The sequence below is a fragment of the Haliotis cracherodii genome, unplaced genomic scaffold (genome assembly GCF_022045235.1).
Source record: "Haliotis cracherodii isolate W230 unplaced genomic scaffold, xgHalCrac1.p SCAF_20, whole genome shotgun sequence".
NCBI classification, from domain to species: Eukaryota; Metazoa; Mollusca; class Gastropoda; order Lepetellida; family Haliotidae; genus Haliotis; species Haliotis cracherodii.
This window is the reverse complement of record NW_027266276.1, coordinates 9,387,625-9,407,365: the sequence shown is the minus strand read 5'-3', so window position 1 is coordinate 9,407,365 and position 19,741 is coordinate 9,387,625. Positions and strand designations below refer to the sequence as shown.

General features: G+C 39.5%; 1 protein-coding gene across 2 annotated transcripts in view; it reads right to left on the bottom strand.

Annotated features, from left to right (window-relative positions):
* The window catches only part of LOC139470299 (excitatory amino acid transporter 1-like), a 98,859-nt gene extending 81,898 nt beyond the window's left edge, over positions 1-16,961 (bottom strand). For both annotated transcript variants that reach the window (XM_071252660.1, XM_071252661.1), the window contains exon 1: positions 16,183-16,961. In XM_071252660.1, the coding sequence (XP_071108761.1) occupies positions 16,183-16,703 (521 nt within the window). In that variant the 5' untranslated portion in view covers positions 16,704-16,961. The remainder of the gene's footprint in view (positions 1-16,182) is intronic.
* Between the last annotated feature and the right edge of the window lie 2,780 nt (positions 16,962-19,741).

Genomic DNA, 19,741 nt, shown 5'->3' with positions numbered 1-19,741 from the left:
ATATCACGGCGGGGGACACCAGAAGTGGGCTTCACACATTGTACTCGTGTCGGGAATCGAACCCGGGTCTTCGGCGTGACGAGCGAACGCTTTAACCACTAGGCTACCCTACCGCCCCGGGGGACGGTTGAGCAGTTTAAAGTGTTCGCACGTTATGCCAAAACTCAGGCTCGTTTTTCACAATACGTGTGTTCTGCCATGATATGGCGGTAGAAGTGTACAACTTGTACCCTCGAGTATCCAGTGTATAGTATCTCTATTCTATTATGATAGTCAGCTTGGATATACTTCTCGGGGAGCTGATAATGAAAATCGAAAATCGAATAATAATGTAGCGCCACGAGCATTCACTTGGAATTTGTGATAATAAAATGACTTATTATTTATGAAAAATACCACGGGTCAATTCGCTGCCATTGCTTCGTTTAAAAAGTGACGTCACCATCCTTGTTATCAGTAACTTCGCACAAAATGTCTCTGAGCCCTGTGATTGGACGACGGGTTTTGTTAAGCTATGGTAGCGAAGAGGTCCAAGACCCTTAATAACAGAATACAGCGGAGAATCGAAGATGCCTCAAACAGCATCACTCACGTCCTGTATGACAGTCTCAAGGCTAACACGATAAACCAAACATATTTCTTAAGTGGGATTACAGGAGCTACGCGAGGAATAGTTAATAAAAATCCGCTCAACTCATTTTAAAGGAATCGATGAATTAGATGAGTTTCCATCGACCTTTCGGCTCAGATTCCAGTGTAAGAGTAGATTCCAGGTAGATCAACATGATCATTTAAATCTATATTTAATGTACTCTGTCCAACTAACGATCCCCCGTTCTCCAGTGTGAGCCGTCTTATTCAGTTGACCAAAATGTTCATTTGAAAGGTAAATATCTCGATTAGATTGCAACTTCATATATCGGTCGTCTGTTTTGTTTGTTTGTTGGTTTGGTTGTTGTTTAACGCCGCACTCAGCAATATTCCAGCTTTATGACGGCGGTCTGTACATATTCGAGTCTGGACCACACAATCCAGTGATTGACATCATGAGCATCGATCCACGCAATTGGGGTCGATGACATGCATCAACCAACTCAGCGAGCCTGACAAGCATGGGTGGCTGAAGACCTATTCTACCCCGGAATCTTCGCGGCTCAAATGAATTTACGAGTGCCATTATATGATAGATAGGTTATCACGCTTGTGTACTTTGGGAAGGTGAATATCCTGTATTCGGAATAAACGACATATATTTAACTCGCCAAGTCTAACAATGTTTATTCTTGACACCGTACTATTTCCAAAACATCTAAAACATCGTTATTCTGACATGCAGACAATCTGAAATCATAATTAATATTCATGCGTTCGGAATAATATGCAAACGCAAATGATAGTTGTGACACTCACATTTGACCAGGCAGTACACAACTGGCCCAAGAAACCAAAACAATTTAGAAATAGATTAACCAAGACACTGTCTATCTTCAGGGACATGATGCATTTAAAGTTTTCATATTACATTCGTGTGTGAATAATTTCTTGGTCTCAAGTCAATATCGGTTTATTCACGGAAGCTTGAATGACTACATGAAATATCAGTTTGATTAAAAACGTCTTACTGTGAAATCCTAACCGATACGGATATCCCAGTAGCAATCAAAACATAATGAGCTCAACGCCTATCATAATATAATAATGTTTTGTTGCCCAGGGAATGGTGGAAATATGATAAAGATAGCTATGATATTCTGAAGCCATTTCCCAGGAGTACGCAGACAGAAAAACAATTTAATCAATGGAAATAAAAGGCATTTTTGTTTCTTTGAGGCTTCCAATTATTAAATGCCTATCAAAATACAAAGCTATCCAGGCCTTATGAATGATATATGCCAACAGTCAATAATTAACATAGACTTTTACAAAGAGCATTGTGTCAGTGAGAAGTTATTTTGTATAACATGTTTGAATTTTAGTTTGGAATATATACATGAGTGAGTGAGTGAGTGAGTGAGTGAGTATGGTTTTACGCCGCTTTTAGCAATATTACAGCAATATCACGGCGGGGGACACCAGAAATGGGCTTCACACATTGTACCCATGTCGGGAATCGAACCCGGGTCTTCGGCGTGACGAGCGAACGCTTTAACCACTAGGCTACCCGACCGCCCCGAATATATACATGAGACTTGACAGTTACTTATACTTTGTTGGAAACATTCCTGAGTGAAAGATAATTTAATATTCTATGGGAAAGAAGGATGCGTCTGGGATGTGTGTTTCAGACAAATTATGCATGCAGCTCTTCAAGAAAGACATTTTGGTGGAATACACAATATTTTTCGGAAGCTACAGCATGTCCATTGAACGATTGCTTTTTGAGGGCAAAACATCCATCCCTAAGAGGTCGGCCCTTAACGAGAACAGCTCTCTTGAGCAGTGAGCTATATGGATAAAATGCGCTATATAATCAATAATTTTTTAATTATATATTTGTCACAAAACAAAGAACAGATTCGTAACAGAGGAAACTCCCGGACCCTTCAATGAAGAATCAGTGGAAAAGGTCAAACTGATGTGGCACTGTTGCTATAGAACTGAAGAATGTATACACTTGCATATTGGATTTGATCAAATATAACAAACGTTAAGACGTTACTTGGCTGATCTGTTGTGAGATACTCATTGATGCCATGCATGTAACATCGCCTATTATACCCGTATCAAATACATCTCCGTCGAATAACCATCTCTTGTTTGTTTCATTTTTAGCTACCATCAAACATGGATGTATATTTTCTTTTGTGCGGTAGTGTAGCTTGATGTTACATCATTAATTAATGTTTAACTGATATGATCGAAACTAATGTGATGCTTTCAAAAAGAGGTCGACAATCCTTACAAATATGTTTACTGCTCAGACATGATGTCATTATAAGGGATAGTTAGTGTACACTCTCAGAGTACTGGTGAAGTGTAATATCACCCAGGCAAATAAGTACCATTTTAATGGACGCGCCCACCGTATCAGGTGAACACTGCAAACATGGCGATTTTTAGGTCGCTCTGGGGATGTTCCATGGATGGTAGTGCAATTATTAGCAGGGACAAAAAATCCCCTCACTTCAAAGCAAAACCGGACAGAGAGCTTGAGAGCACGTGTCAAAACATCAAAGACGGCATATCTGCTCACGACCATAATTATTGATGACGAATAGTTTCGTGGATTGATTTGGACAAACTAGGACCAAGGCGCCATCTATTGGGAATAAATCCCTACAACATGGAGGACGTAAAGTGGTGTTCGTGGCCAGGGCATGACTTACATTGTGGGAACAATGTTTCCCAAGGAAGTGTAGCATTATGTTGCTATTATACTTCCATTTTGACTGGCAGAAGAGCCTTACGGTAATGAGGGACTGCCTGTTTTGACTTGACTGCGTGGTCAACGGTATTGATGGTCATCTGTGCGGTCAAGAACGTGTATGACTATTTGTAGTATCGTGCAAGAATAACAATCAGACATCTTTCAGGACATTGACATCAGAACCACGATAAACATCAATTTTGAAAATGTGTCTTATAGACCAGACATATAAATATTTACGTGTTTGTTTTTGTGACAAGAAGAATACATTTTATTTTCTAAAACAGGAAACAATGGTTACTTTATTATTTACACGACACGTGTTCATCATTTTCCACGTTTAATTGTAAACGTACATCGATAAGTGACTTCACATCAGTAATATGATCCTAAACATGTTTAAGAAAACACGTTGCATTGCTACTCTTTAAACAGAAACTAGACCTAAGTAGGCACTGATGCTCACCTGTGGTTTTTTTAACATTGCTTGAGTGAGTTTAAATTAACGCTCTTATTGGCAATATTCCTGGATATTATGTTCGTCTTCACACATTGTACCGTGGGGAATCGGTTCTTTGGCTCTCTCACCGCCCATTCCTAACTATTGGCAATTTTAGATTATAGGGTGCATTATAACAGTAAATTAGAAAAGTGTAAAGACGAGATAGAGAACTTTGGATACAGCAACACAACACGTGAATGTCATAACTATACATGCAGGCGTGAGCGAGTAATGACATTTTCAATATGGCAGCCATGACTGCAATTGGATCGAGACCATATTCACGTAACTGAAGTATCATAAAGGGTTTGACAACAGATCAAGTGTTTTCTGTGAGTGGAAGATTTCTCTTTTTAGAAAATTTGAAAGTTAAGAGTAAATGAGAGAGTAGGGTTTAAAGTCGGTTTCACAATCAGTTAATCTATGTCATTTGATGTCAGCTGGATGTGGGATCAAAGTGAGTGAGTGAGTGAGGTCGGTTTAACGCCGCTTTTAACAGTATTCCAGTTATATCACGGCGTGTCAGCTTAATGTGGGAGGAAAGCCCGAAGTGATGCAGGTCTCAGACGTTTTACCACTTCGGTAAAACCCACGAGCACGGGTATGGCGCTGACAATCCTAGAAACATTATCGGGGCGAACCGGGACTCGAACCCACAATCATAGGTTTCTGGCGTGCCCAAGGGACGCAACTCTGCACAGCGAATCGCGGGGCCTTAGACGACTGGGCCACCCGTGCCCCCTGTGGGATCAAAACCTGATGTGATGCAGCTTGTATACTCTTTCCACCACAAACAAAGGTTCAGGGAGAATCAAGGATGCGAACCAGACTGCGAATCCTGTACAGATAAGGGACGTAACTCTACAACATATTAATTACGGCGCCCCAGTCCACTTGTCCATCCGTAACCATCAAGGTGTACGGAGTAAGCCAAGACTTAGCTAGCGAAACGACAGGTCGTCACTATTTGAATTGAAAATAATCTTGTCATTTTGAACTTATATAGCTAACTTGTTGAACTAAATTGTAATGTGACCATGAAAATAAGAATCAGTTGATGGAAACAAACAGGAGACGGTTATTCGATGATTATTTATTTGTTGTGGGTATCATAGATGTGTCTTTGAACCTTAAATTTGTGGTGTTTAAGCGATAAAAGTAACGTTTTTTTCACGTTTATAATTTCTGTTCGTGTTAAATTTTCATGTGCATACTCTTTTTCCCCGGCAGTCTATTTATAGAATTGCAGTCTGTTGTCATCAGTGTTCAAAAGCACATCCTCACGCGTGGCAGAATTGCAGTTGCATTTTTTCTGCACTTGTGCAATATTTTTAACGACCACTGCACATGCAACACGAACCCAAAACATGCAAAGAACAAGCGACGCTGTAGTGTAATTTGCAAGCCCTAAATCAGCACTGACTCTCGACGTTCGAGCTTAATAACCTTTATTCTGGATACTTGTTTCGTGCGTCAGTTCCGAGAACCCTGAACACAGGGTGCTGAAACTTGTGATTGAATGGTATTATGAAAGAAGTTGATGTTTGAATTTATTATTCAAATTTAATCCGTTTACAAATAGAAACTGAAAAATTGAAAATATTTACTTCTGTTCAGCTCAGCTACTCCACAGAGGGTTTTAACTAGTGCCTTTTTGCGAAAAAAAAATGTCTAAGTGTGTTTTCTATCCTTAACAATATGGCAATTAATAATATAATTTATAAAACGTTAAACATAACAATATTATACACATTTAATGCAAATATTTGGTTTCGGTAACCAAAGCTAGAACGTTGTAATGAAAGACCTTCGAATTGATTAAAATGAGACATGCATGTCCTTCAGTACGTGACCTACAGTAGATTACACGTCAATCATCCTGTCATACAAGTCTCACGGGGTCGTTCGTGAACTTAAGTACATTACCGTAGGAGGACGCAGTGTCCTTGCAAGGCAACCTTAGCTAAGTACAGCTACCTCATGATCTCAGACAGGCAACTGACAAGTGCAACTGCAAGTGCTACGTTGTACTAACAAGCAGCCATCAGGCAGCAAGACCGATGTTCTCAGCAATGATAGTACCTTGTAGAATATTCCCGGAACACGTCAGCCCCTTGTGACCAGCCCTTGACCAGTACATATATTTGTGACATACCGTGTACTGGTAAATATACTTGTGACTTACCCCCGACTGGTAAATACCTTTGTGGTCAACCCTCGACTGGTAAACATACTTGTGATCAACCCTCGACAGGTACATATCCTTGTGATCAAACCTCGACTGGTAAATATCCTAGTAATCAACTCTCGACTGGTAAACATACTTGTGATCAACCCTCGACTGGTAAATATCCTTGTGATCAACCCTCGACTGGTAAACATACTTGTGATCAACCTCGACTGGTAAATATCCTTGTGATCAACCCTCGACTGGTAAATATACTTGTGATCAACTCTCGACAGGTACATATCCTTGTGATCAACCCTCGACTGGTAAACATAGTAACTGTTGTGATCAACCCTATGTTGGTAAATACCTTTGTTGTCACCTTCCTTAACAAACTTGGAATGAAACTGCCAACCTTCTGTAACATGGAATACAAGCTCATTAGCTCGAAAACACTCAGCTAGAGACACATGAACAAAGTCAAGATGTATCAGAGGTACTGGGAATAGACATATACTTTTAGATCTGATTTTCTGATTGAGTTAGTCATATGGACAGCAATACAATCTATCGTGTTGTATACAACCCTCAACCGGTTAATGGACTGGTAAATATCCTTGTGATTTACCCTCGACTGGTAAATATCCTTGTGACCAACCCTCAACTGGTAAACATACTTGTGATCAACCCTCGACTGTTTAAAATACTTGTGATCAACCTCGCCTGGTAAATATCCTTGTGATCAACCCTCGACAGGTTAATATACTTGTGATCAGCTCTCGACTGGTAAATATACTTGTGATCAACCCTCGACAGGTAAATATACATGTGATCAGCTCTCGACTGGTAACTATCCTTGTGATCAACTCTCGACTGGTAAATATCCTTGTGATCAACTCTCGACTGGTAAATATACTAGTGATCAACCCTCTGTTGGTAAATACCTGGTCAGCAATACAATCTATCGTGTTGTATTCAATATATACCTCTTATGAAGCTTGTTTCACGTTGTTGTACTGTTCATTTGTATGTTGTATGATCTTTCTTCTTTTTCTTTGGTTTGTTGTTTAACTCCGCACTTAGCAATTTTCCAGCTATATGACAACGGTCTGTAAACAATCGACACTGAACCAGACTACCCAGTGACATCAACACCTTTTAGTACCAAAGATTAATATCATATTGGCACAGCCAAAACCATGATTAGTCACTTTATATAGGCCTTAAGTTACGTGTTGTCGTGTTAAAGTTACGCACACGTTGATTTTGTTTTACGCCGCAATTAGTGCCTGTTACACAGATACTGTTTCAACCAGTAAAGATCCGGGTTAGAATAGGTCTTCTGAGCCCGTAAGTCCCGTTAGTCGCCTCTTACGACAAGCATATTCGCCTTTAACGTCAAGCATGGGTTGCTAAAGACCTATTCAAACCCGGATTTTCCCGGGGAAATATTATATGATAAAATTAATACGATGACGGAATTTCGTCAATGTAATACGTCAAGCACGTCATTTCATAATATTTCAACATTATGCGGGGACGGCGTTCCATTATATACCGGGGACACGGGTGGCCCAGTTGTCTAAGGCGTCGCGATTCGCTATGCAGATTTGCGTTCCATGGGCACGCCAGAAACCTATGATTGTGTGTTCGAATCCCGGTTCGCCACGATTATGTTTCCAGGTTTGTCAGCACCATACCCGTGCTCGTGGGTTTCGCCGAAGTGGTAAACATCTGAGACCTGCATCACCTCGGGCTTTCCTCCCACATTAAGCTGACACGCCGCGATATAACTGGAATACTGTTAAAAGCGGCGTTAAACCCAACTCACTCACTCACTCACTCCTTATGGCTAGTGGAACAACATTCGTGCTATAGTACGTCCTGCTTTGTGTGTTTATATGTAATATGTTTCATTTGGAATTGACATAATGATCCAAAAATACTTATCTCTATGTTTTATTTATAGCCCTAATATAGTGTGGACCGCGGTCATATAGTTGGAATATTTTTGAGTGCGACGTTAAACAATATACAAACTGCATAGTGTGACCTTTTGGAAAATTTTACAACATATTTTGAATCACATAGTATTCCATTTGCTGTCGGTGTGTAACATAGTTCTGCAGTACAACAAATGCAACACAAGTTCAAACATTATGCAGTTTTATAAAATTGTTTGTTTGTCGCCTTTTACGGCAAGGATGGGTTCCTGAAGACCTATTCTATCCCGGGTCTTCACGGGTCCAGTGTTATAAAAATCAAATTTTCAGCTACCTTTGTTTCCATAAATACCACCGACATGCTCTGTATTGTCTCACATACACATTCATAATAATATTATGATCAACACTTGTTTCATGATGCATTAAGTGTATTACCTCACACGGCATGTAACGGTAAAACCAACACCGACCTTAACCAGTGTTTTCTCTAAGCGCACATCAACGCACATTTTAGTCCGAGATACTGCACGAGCTGCTGATCTGCATCCTGCATTGGCTGATGGATGAGGATGTTCCATAAATCATGACTAGTAATTACGTTCTGGAAGTCAAAGGCGAGTGGTCCCGTAATACTGTAAGCTATCACGCAGACTCATGCATAATGAAAACACGTACGCGCATCTTCACCGAACAATACCTGATCTTGCACGAGATGGTCTATTGATTTAAGGCAAACTAGCCACACGGCAATGCTAAATACGGTTTGATAATGTAGATCACTCATAATCATCTGGGCGGTCGGGTAGCCTAGTGGTTAAAGCGTTCGCTCGTCGCGGCGAAGACCCGGGTTCGATTCCCGACATGGGTACAATGTGTGAAGCCCATTTCTGGTGTCCCCCGCCGTGATATTGCTGAAATATTGCTAAAAGCGGCGTAAAACCATACTCACTCACTCACTCACTCACTCACTCACACATAATCATCTACACCAGTGCCACTGGGGGCAAAGCAACCGCTCACTTGATATGCTCTCCGAGGATGACGATGCATGTAAAACATAATTCGTTTCTGGTAGGAGCTGGAGGAAGTATTTTATTTGGGTAACCGAATTATAGAAAATGTGAGATCCCATCTGCTATTATTTGATGAATATTTGACACGCTCGTGTTGTGTGAGAACAACACTCCTTTTACAAATCCGTAACGGAGAATTGATTTGCAAATAGAACACTTAAATCAAATGTTGATGATAAGGAAATCCAAGATGAAACACACCCACACATGGTGTCGTGTTGGAAGCCATTGTTGCCTCCGAGGAGCAGAGGCTAAATCAGGGAAGGAATAGTTTCATGTTAAGTAAGCCATTATCTTGCTGGAATAGTCATTGTAATATAAGGGGGCACGGGTGGCCCAGTCGTCTAAGGCGCCGCGATTCGCTGTGCAGAGTTGAAACCCATGATTGTGGGTTCGAATCCCGGTTCGCCACGATTATGTTTCTAGGTTTGTCAGCACCATACCCGTGCTCGTGGGTTTCACCGAAGTGGTAAACTTCTGAGACCTGCATCACTTCGGGCTTTCCTCCCACATTAAGCTGACACGCCGCGATATAACTGGAATACTGTTAAAAGCGGCGTTAAACCCAACTCACTCACTCACTCATTGTAATATATAAGTAGGGTCTTTCGAGAGACTCCCGATAGGGTTTTATCAATCATATGTCAATGGATTTTTTCCAATATAATGGTTGGTCGTGATAATTCATTAATGGCATCTTGTTCTAGTAAGTCTTGTGAAAACCCCACTAAACTATCAGTAATAGTAATTATTTCACGAAAGGGTAATCACATATACTGCACCAGGAGGTGATTATCCTACGATTATTCGTCATTACGCTTTTATCACAACCTATTTCAGCAAATTGTGTGAAGGTTACACTTCAACATGGCAGTAATATACTTAAGGATTAATAAAAGGAGGATTATTATCATTTTCATAGCATCAGGGGTCTTTATCCATTGTAGTTAAGCTTCACTGAAGTACCAGTACCGATTCTATTTGTCACTGTAGCACAATCATGCTATATTAGGGTAATTATCAACTCACACCTATAACGTATAAGTTGTTTTGTGATTGAGTTTAGCCTTTCCATGAAGCCACGGTAGAAATGTCTTTGCATCATAGCAAGAATGGCGTGTGTTCATCTAAATGCCAAGACTATAAAAAGTTCCCTATGCACACAAAACACCTTGTGACATTGTTTATGTTATGCAGCCAATGATGGATGTTCCTTTGACGACTGAACTGGTCAATAAGTACCACAAGAACACAAACAATACGTTGTATAATACACATACTAGACCTCGGGACCACACAAGATGAAAAAGGTATCTCGACCAACTGAAAATGAAAGGTCGAAATTACAAATGAATGTATCTAGCTCGAGACATTTCCCGATTCGAAGCCCGATCGAAAGAATTATTCGGGTTGGAACACTTTAATTGCAGATGGCAAACATACACAATAACACACCTGAAATAAATATCATTTCTATTCCTGAGTGCCCCCTCTAAAGGACGTCTTCCCCGCAAGATGATCCCTCATCTTCACAGTAATATGTTTGTCAAATATGATCCGTATTAGACCTAAGGTATAAGCTAAAGTACTCACGGAAATGAAAAAACACACTGTTTTTTCGACCTCAGATCTCTAAATAAGTGCAGTTAATATACAAAATATGTAAATATTCAAACAACTAAATTAGTACTAATTGGGCCGTGGCACAAATACAGCGTATCAAATGTTTTTATGCCTTTTTATACGTAAAAGTGTGTAAAAATCTGAATAAAACAGACTATTGTGAAACAGTACATAAGCAGGTGTAAGTAGATCAAGGTGACCTATGACACCTTGACGACAGGTGAAAACAGGTGCATAATGCCTATGGTCTGTTTCTGCTATGTCAATTTGGACTTAGTTTTATTTTTGAATGTTGAAAGTTCCAACAAATTACCTCCTGTAAAGTACATTTTGTATTGTTCACTGAGATCAAACTAGCAAATCCAGACTAGTACTTTTCGAGTTGTTTTGTTATTTCGTATTTACAGCTACGTAACACTCTGTGTCGATTTTTAAATTGAGAAATAGTTTTTTTTCATTTCCGTGAGTACTTTAGTCGGTTGATACTCGGTAGATACTCGGTAGATACTCGGTAGATACTCGGCTTCTCCGAATGCCCGTTATGACATTCCACTTAGCGTGGAATATTTTTTTCTGTTGGCAGATGCATTACTGTCCATTAGGTTTCGTATTTGAAGCATGGTCATCTACAAATCAATGGATATTTTACACCGTTATCATCGTAGGCTTTGACATTCAAAGTGATACTGGTGATTAATCAAATTAGGACAGTAGAATCAACGCCATTAGCTTTGTAGTTACCTACATGGTAATACATTTGATAATATTGAACTGTTTTCTTTTTTCATTCACCCTTAATGTCAAGTTCTGGAAGAAATTTAATTTGTATTGGAAACAGATCCCAAACACATATTTAGTCTGTCTTACAGACCCTGATACAAATATATATCAAATACAGCCCATGCAAGTCTATAATGTTTGGCAAGTCTAGATTACAGCAGTATCTGAAAATGAAGAGAGTCACTGGGCTCCCTTTTATTATATTTTTATTACGATAACTGAACAACTGTTTTTTCTGTACGAAATGTTCATTTCAGAGACTAGATGTTAGTCTAACACATATTATGCACATCGTAATAATGATGACTCGGTGCGTCTGTTATGTGTCCTTTTCTGTTTGTCTGACAACATTTAATCAAGGGTATCAGCTTTATTTTGAATGGAGCCGGTGCATGTCACATGATCCTGACACACCAAAGGGACGCAACTCGAAAATGCGATTTTTTCCGGCAACTTAGACGACTGGGCCAGCCATGCCTCCATGATATATATGGGACAAGTGGCGAAGCATGAGGTTGTAAAGGAATCCGCCCGTCATTTAGCCATGCCAAGATCGGCTAATCATGAATCCGGTTCCTATCTACAGATTTGTTAAGTTAAATTTACAGCCCCTGTGACATTAGGCAGATTCTGTGTTGGTGTAGGGTAATGGCCACACCAGTGCACGAACAGAGGTACTATCTGCACTGAGAATGTGGCACACCACGTGTGTTCTGATTGATGTGTTGACAGCTTGAAACGACCGTGTTGATTAGTGAACCTCCTAATGACAATGCCAACAAACATCAGGTGTGACCTAATTACTTGTTGTTGTTTCCACGCATTCCAACAAATAATTGATCCATTCACTACAATATCACTCAAAGGAATTCCAGTCATTAATTAGTTTCCTAAATACGATGCAAATTCACGACTGTACATTTCAGAGAGTACAGAGCGTAAAATGATACACATAAATTCAATTTCACAATTTTTGTGAATAGATTACCAATAATTATATTCAAACCACACAGACTATTTTAATATTAATTAAACGTTACGTTTCCACTGTGTTTGTTTTTAAACGCCGTTCACAATATTCCAGCTTTTATTTAGGCAGAGTAATAATCGAGACAATCCAGTGATTGATATTGTGAGCACCGACCCACCCTGTCGAAGTACGATGACACACAATCAACCATTTGGCCTTACCTGATCGCCCGTACCATTTGGTCGCCACTTACGATCAGCAGAGGCTGTCGAGGACTAATTCTAACCAGTAATGCTCACACATTAACATCACTTAGTAGACTGCACAATTGTTTCAGTAATATAAGAATTTCATTCCTACGTATCTAATGATCAAGTATTCAAACATAATTTGGAGCGTTTGCACACGTTTAGGAAGATTGCTTGATGCTGCAAATATTACCACACATTGAAAACTGAACACAATGAAGTGAGACAAACACACATGATTGTCAATGATTGTATGCACTGACACATGACTCCTAACGACTGCTTGTAAACAATGATAACAATGATTGTCACATGATTGTCAACAATTACACATGATTGTTACGTGATTGCCAACAATGACACGTGACTGCTAACGACTGTTTGTAAACAATGGTACATGACTGTAATGATTGTCACATGATTGTCAACAATTACACATGATTGTCACATGATTGCCATCAATGACACATGACCGCTAACGACTGCTTGTAAACAATGATACATGACTGTAATGATTGTCAACAATTACACATGATTGTCATATGATTGCAAACAATGACACATGACTGCAAACGACTGCTTGTAAACAATGATACATGACTGTAATGATTGTCATATGACTGTCAACAATTACACATGATTGTCACATGATTGCCAACAATGACACGTGACTCCTAACGACTGCTTGTAAACAATGATACATGACTGTAATGATTGTCATATGACTGTCAACAATTACACATGATTGTCACATGATTGCCAACAATGACACATGACTCCTAACGATTACTTGTAAACAATGATACATGACTGTAATGATTGTCACACGATTGCCAGCAATTACACATGATTGTCACATGATTGCCAGCACTTACACATGATTGTCACATGATTGCCAACAATGACACATGACTGCAAACGACTGTTTGTCAACAATGATACATGACTGTTAGGATTGTCACATGATTGCCAGCAATTACACATGATTGTCACATGATTGCCAACAATGACAAATGACTGCCAATGACCGCAAAAATGGCACGTGATTGATAATAGTAAGTAAATATAAAGCTCCAAAGCCAGAATATAACCAGTCTCGATTATATGCCGAAACATTCCATTGGGCGTAAAAGGCAAAATAGCAGGTGAAAATTTGATGAAAGGATAACTGAAAATCAGCTCTGACACCAGGCGTTCGTTAACATGGCAAATATCTTCAAATGATTCTAATGCAACCAATTACTTAATTTTTCAAATGACTGCAACATTTGACACATGGTTGACATACGACTGCCATTACTTTCAAATGACATTTGAGATTTGCTCAATCATTCATATCATCTCACTGCAACTGATGCTAACTTCCTGTATTTGTCGGTGATGATCAGTTCAGTAGTTGCAAACGTGTAACATAAATGTCAATGACACTGTTACCACAAGGAACACAACAATGGAACACAATACTGGCTTGGCTGTATTCCAATATTTGCATAGAAATGGGGCAGTTGCCAAACTGAAGTCAAGTGATTCCCCTCAGTTTATCGCTTCATTCCAAAGCATGGTGAAATTGGAGAAGGTGAAGCGAGTTTTAAAACACGCCTTTTCCCTCATTGATAGTGATCTACGACTGGCACCACAACCTGATCATGTCGTAGAACCTGGTTTTAATTCTCTTGGAATTAGAACAGTTGTACAATAGCTCATCATTGTGATTTGATTTATTTATGTGAAAACAGCCACGACACACAATTGTAAAATGTTCTGTATTTCCTTTTGTACTTGAATCGTTTTACCTTGTATAGACAAACCACTAAGTTGAACGATTAACGGGAGTATATATATATATATATATATATATATATATATATATATATATATATATATATATATATATATATACGGGTGTACGTACGAATACATTAAATTACTATTAATCTTTACTGTTCATATATAATCCATTTTAACATTTTAGTCATTTGAATCAGTCAATTTAAGATAGGTTTTGATGCTGGGAGACATGGGACAAAATTGATATTTGTCCCTTAACACAATCCGTGAATAAAATATTGATGTTCGCCTATAGTTTGAATGTTGACGTCACAGATGAATATATGACGTAGAGATTGTAATAGAGCCATATTTGGAAAACTATTTAAATAGACTTTATGTGGTCCCTAATGACGTAAACAAAGTGGCCTGGTAAAATCATGACCTGTCCCCATATTTTCTTACCCTCACTTGATTCAGACAAGCTTCAGGTTTGAGAAAATCTTTTTATAAAGATCGCATGTTGGGCAACAGAGAATGTCAGTGTCGTCTCATACAGTCAGACTGAACCAACTGTCATTCAGATTGTATGAACTAATACAATCAGATTGAACCAGTTCTCTATTTGACTGTATGAACAATAGTTAGACTTAACATTTTGTCAATTAGATTGTAAGAAGCAAACCAGACTGAACCAACTGTCATTCAGATTAAACGAATTTATTTAATCGGACTGAACAAATTGAATCGGACTGAACAAATTGTCACCCCTATTTCCGCCCACATGTCAGACTAAAAAAAGCTGTTATTTAGATCAAACGAATCTTTACAGTCCGACTCAACAAACTCGCATTTAGATTGTATTATCCAATGCACTCAATTTAAACAAAATATCTTTCAGGTTGTATTATATAATTAATTCAAACTGAATAAATCGTCATTTAGATTGCATTAACCAATAATCAAACTGAACAAAGTGCCATTAAGTCTTATCCAATGAACTCAGACCGAACGAAATTGTCTTCAGGTATATTAAAAACATGTTGACATTCAGGATTTATAAACAAATTCACGTCCAGGTAATACAAGATCCGATTGTATCCCAAATTGACAACCAACAAAGCTGGTCGACTTGCTCTGTATGCAGAATGAACGATGTAATATTCCGGCTATTTGTGCAATTTGATATTTAGGCTGATTAACAGAAATATTCAAGCAGTAATATCAAATTGTCGTTCAGACAATGCAACAAAGTTGCATTTTGACCGTTAAATGAAACTGGTTTTAAGAAACAATATCATTTGACAAATACATACAGACTGAACAAATTTTAATTCAGACTGTGAACAAACAGTAACTTAGACTACTTGAATAAATTGTCGGTCGGACATTGAAAAATGTAAATGCATCAACAATAAAGAATTCAGGTGCAAAAATAAGTGAGAATTAGAAAATTCAAACGAATTGAGAAACACATTAATTTAACTTCATGTCAGATGGTAGGAGTGGAGCGTTCGGAAAACAGGAACCAATACAGTTTAGCGTTTCACAAAACGTGTATCATTTCCTTGTCGGCCCCACAATAAATATTGTGATTACACCGTGTTGGGTGTTCTTCGTTGTAATTGCAGCATGCACGTACCAAGGTTGCTTCGTGAGCAAGGTATGGATGTATTCAGAGAAAACTGAATTGGTGAAAGAATATATATACTTGATGGAAAAAGTTGAACAGATCTTACCTCACGAGGTCCAGGAAGGTGTCGACGGAGTTCACCTTGGCCGCTGTACCATACCTCTTAAGTTTGGCCCGGTTGGCCCCGCCTCCTGGTCTTATGGCAATGGCCATAATAATACCCATAATAACGGATATGACTGTAGTTGTAGCGAAATATGCAATGGTACGAAGACCCATTTTCCCGCATGTTTTGGCGTCCAATCCAGCAATTCCGGCAATCAAACTGGAGATGATTAGCGGCAAAATCAACATTCGTAACATTCGCATTAAAATTTCACCAGGGAACATCAAATACATAATTTCTCTTTTCGTGAAATCGGGTCTTGCACTTCGAACTGCAAACCCGATCCCCACTCCGAGGAGCACGGAACACAGTAGCAAAATTAAAAGTAAATTTTCCTTGGAGCCCCTCAAGCATTTCAAGCCGCATCTTTTCACGTTCCCCAAAAGTCCAGTGGTTCCTTCAGGTTGGGGCGATACACTTACGTGAGTGTTCACTTTGGCTGTCTCTTCAGGGAAATCCATGTCGTCTGGTAAATCAAACGTTCCAAGCAGACGACAATGTGCGCGTGCACGACACAGCTAACACAAGCAGACGAATAAACCCCGTGTGAAGCAGCGATACGCCAACCCAAGCAATATGAAACCGAATGCCGACCCAAATGGAGACTGTGCCAAGACCTTCGCTGATATTTCCCGCGCTAGCTTCCTTCTCAAGCGGTGGGCCTTCCGCGGAAAAAGCATGTATAAACTGATGAACGCGATGTAGTGACGTCACAAAGGTCAAAGGTTGTCCAGAGTTTTCAAGCTTTGTAGCTTCTGTAGATATAATTCGCTATCATCCAAGCTGAGAATATGGATACGTACACTGTAAATGAACACTAAAATGTTAATGTCTTTCGTAGGCGAAATAATAGATCGATACATTATCATTACAGGCCTTCTCTTGTTTTTCCGACGAGAAGGTAGTGCACTCGCCACATCATTAACTTGTAATTAGCCAACGTTTGTGAAGAGCCCGATTGGTTTGTGAAAACACAAGGACAGTTTTGCATGCAAGAGTAAATAATACTGAAATCCTTCTCTTGAAGCGATTCACTTGGAACTCAACACTGCCAAATGCAAATATAGCACATTGATTAAATATTTAACTTCATTCATTCCGGCCTCTGTTCGCCGTTTCATCGATACTGTGTATATATGTGTGAATCGAATTGAATGTCTCATCTCTTCATATTAGCCAGTGTCATCAAGCATTGAGAGAGTTATTAGTGTAAGGGATATGGTAACGGATTCTGTTACAGATATTAATGTGACAATATGGCTACGGGGCTTATTGCTTGGATTCAAGGTATAAAAGCGGACCATGTGCTTCTGGACACAAACGACCAAGTCAAGTAGAAAGATGGCTGTCACAAATGGAAAATGAAATCCATCTGAAGCAATATCGTTGAGCAAAACTCGGCCAGTCGTGAACAATGAGTGGCGGCATTTCTGGGAACAATCACGCTTGGCTATCATTGACAACAATAGTAACGGTAAAGGCTGCAACTGCTGATGCGCTATGCGTTCGATAAATTCTATCTATTCGGATCGGCTTATCATCTGTGTTCCTGTCGTCTCTCTATTGGCGCGCCGCCTGGTGCCAACACTCTGCGACTGTTCCCTAACAAATCCTTCTAAGGGGTTAAGTGATTGTTTTCAAACCTTGACGCCATAACAAGGTTCTCGACACACGAGGCACTATTTTATTGCCTTTACATGAAAAAGTAGTTTTGGCTCAAGGCGAATGACAAAAATAATTTGACATGCTTCTGTATAAAAGAGTCAATATTTTGACATTTACATCTCTCTCTTCCGACTATATATGGTGAGTCAGATATGCAATAAAACCGTCCATTGCGGGTACTGACGTTACGGCTTTTTAATCGGGAAACGTCGAAGATACAATTTTACAATTTTAGTCTGTATTTTTTAAAATCTTTCTACTCTTTGTGTACCCAATCTTACGAGTGAGTGTGTAAGTATGGTTTTACGACGTTTTTAGCAATAATCCATCAATATCACGATGTCGGACACCAGAAATGGGCTTCACACAATGTTTTGGTTTGGTTTGGTTTGGTTAGTTGTTTAACACCGCGCCCGGTAATATTCCAGCTATATGACGGCAAATAATGTCTGTAAATAATCGAGTCTGGACCAGACAATCCAGTGATTGACGTCATGAGCATCGATCCACGCAATTGGGATCGATGACATGCATCAACCAAGTCAGCGAACCTGACCACCCGACCCCGTTAGTCGCCCCTTACGACAAGCATAGTCGCTTTTTATGACAAGCATTGGTTGCTGAAGACCTATTCTACCCAATGTACCCGTGTGAGGAATGGAACCCTCGCCTTCCCGTGACAAGTGAACGCGTTAACCATGTGGCTACCCAACGCCCCCAACCTTGCGAGTAACAAACATAATTGTTTTTATTAAAAAAACATCTTTCGTATCGTACGCAGCAATGTAAAATGTCATTTCTCCTATAGATATCTCCTACACGCCTATTAAATTTACATGTATACACTTATTTTTGTATTAATAAATAATTCATATTTTATTCACAGCTGATCATGGAAATGTCAAACAAAACCAGTAGGTACTGTTTCTATTTACTATCGGTATGCGCACAAAATGACAATGAATATTGCTAAGCAAACTATAGCGTCATTCCTTGGTGTTTTTTTGCTGTCCTGCTGTTTGCCTTGAACTTTTGAGCTAAGTTATCGCAGGAATTTTGTTCTTGAAAATCAAAGGTTTTTCTGTAACGAGATGACTATATCTCATGACCCTGTTTAAATCACTTCAACACTCTTGACACAACGAGGAATTCATGATTCCATGAATAAAATATGCCATCGGCGTGCCACTGAAAGTCCCGCTAGACTATGTTCCTGCAAACAAGCGCTACATGTACTCGCCGTCATTGTCACAATGTCAGGTTATATAAATATCACCGCGGGACAATCAATACAAACAGAGGTCCCCTTTACACTAGCATCATCCGTGCTGTGGTTGTAGAATTCTGATTGTCAACACATGCAGAAGAACGTTTTCATGTTGAATAATATTCAGGAATAGGGTCAAGCAGGCTCTCCGTTTATAATGACGAGTCCAACCACTCAAAGATTATGTTCTTCGTTCTGTTTCATGTGTTAGCGTGTGTCGACAATTCAATAGCATCCTTCAGTATAAAAGGCACAGTGTTATCATTGGGATTGATATATTCCTTCCACAGTGTTTGTTTGTTTGTTTGTTGTTTAACGCCGGACTCAGCAATATTCCACCCATATGACGACGATCTGTAAATAATCGAGTCTGGACCCGAAAATCCAGTGATTCTCATCATGATAGATCCACGCAAATGGGATACGATGCCATGCATCAACCAAGTCAGCGAGCCTGACCACCCGATCCCGTTGGTCGCCTTTTACGGCAAACATGGGATGCTGAAGACCGAGTCTACCCCGGATATTTACGGGTACCTTCCACAGTGATGACACCAGCAGTGTTTG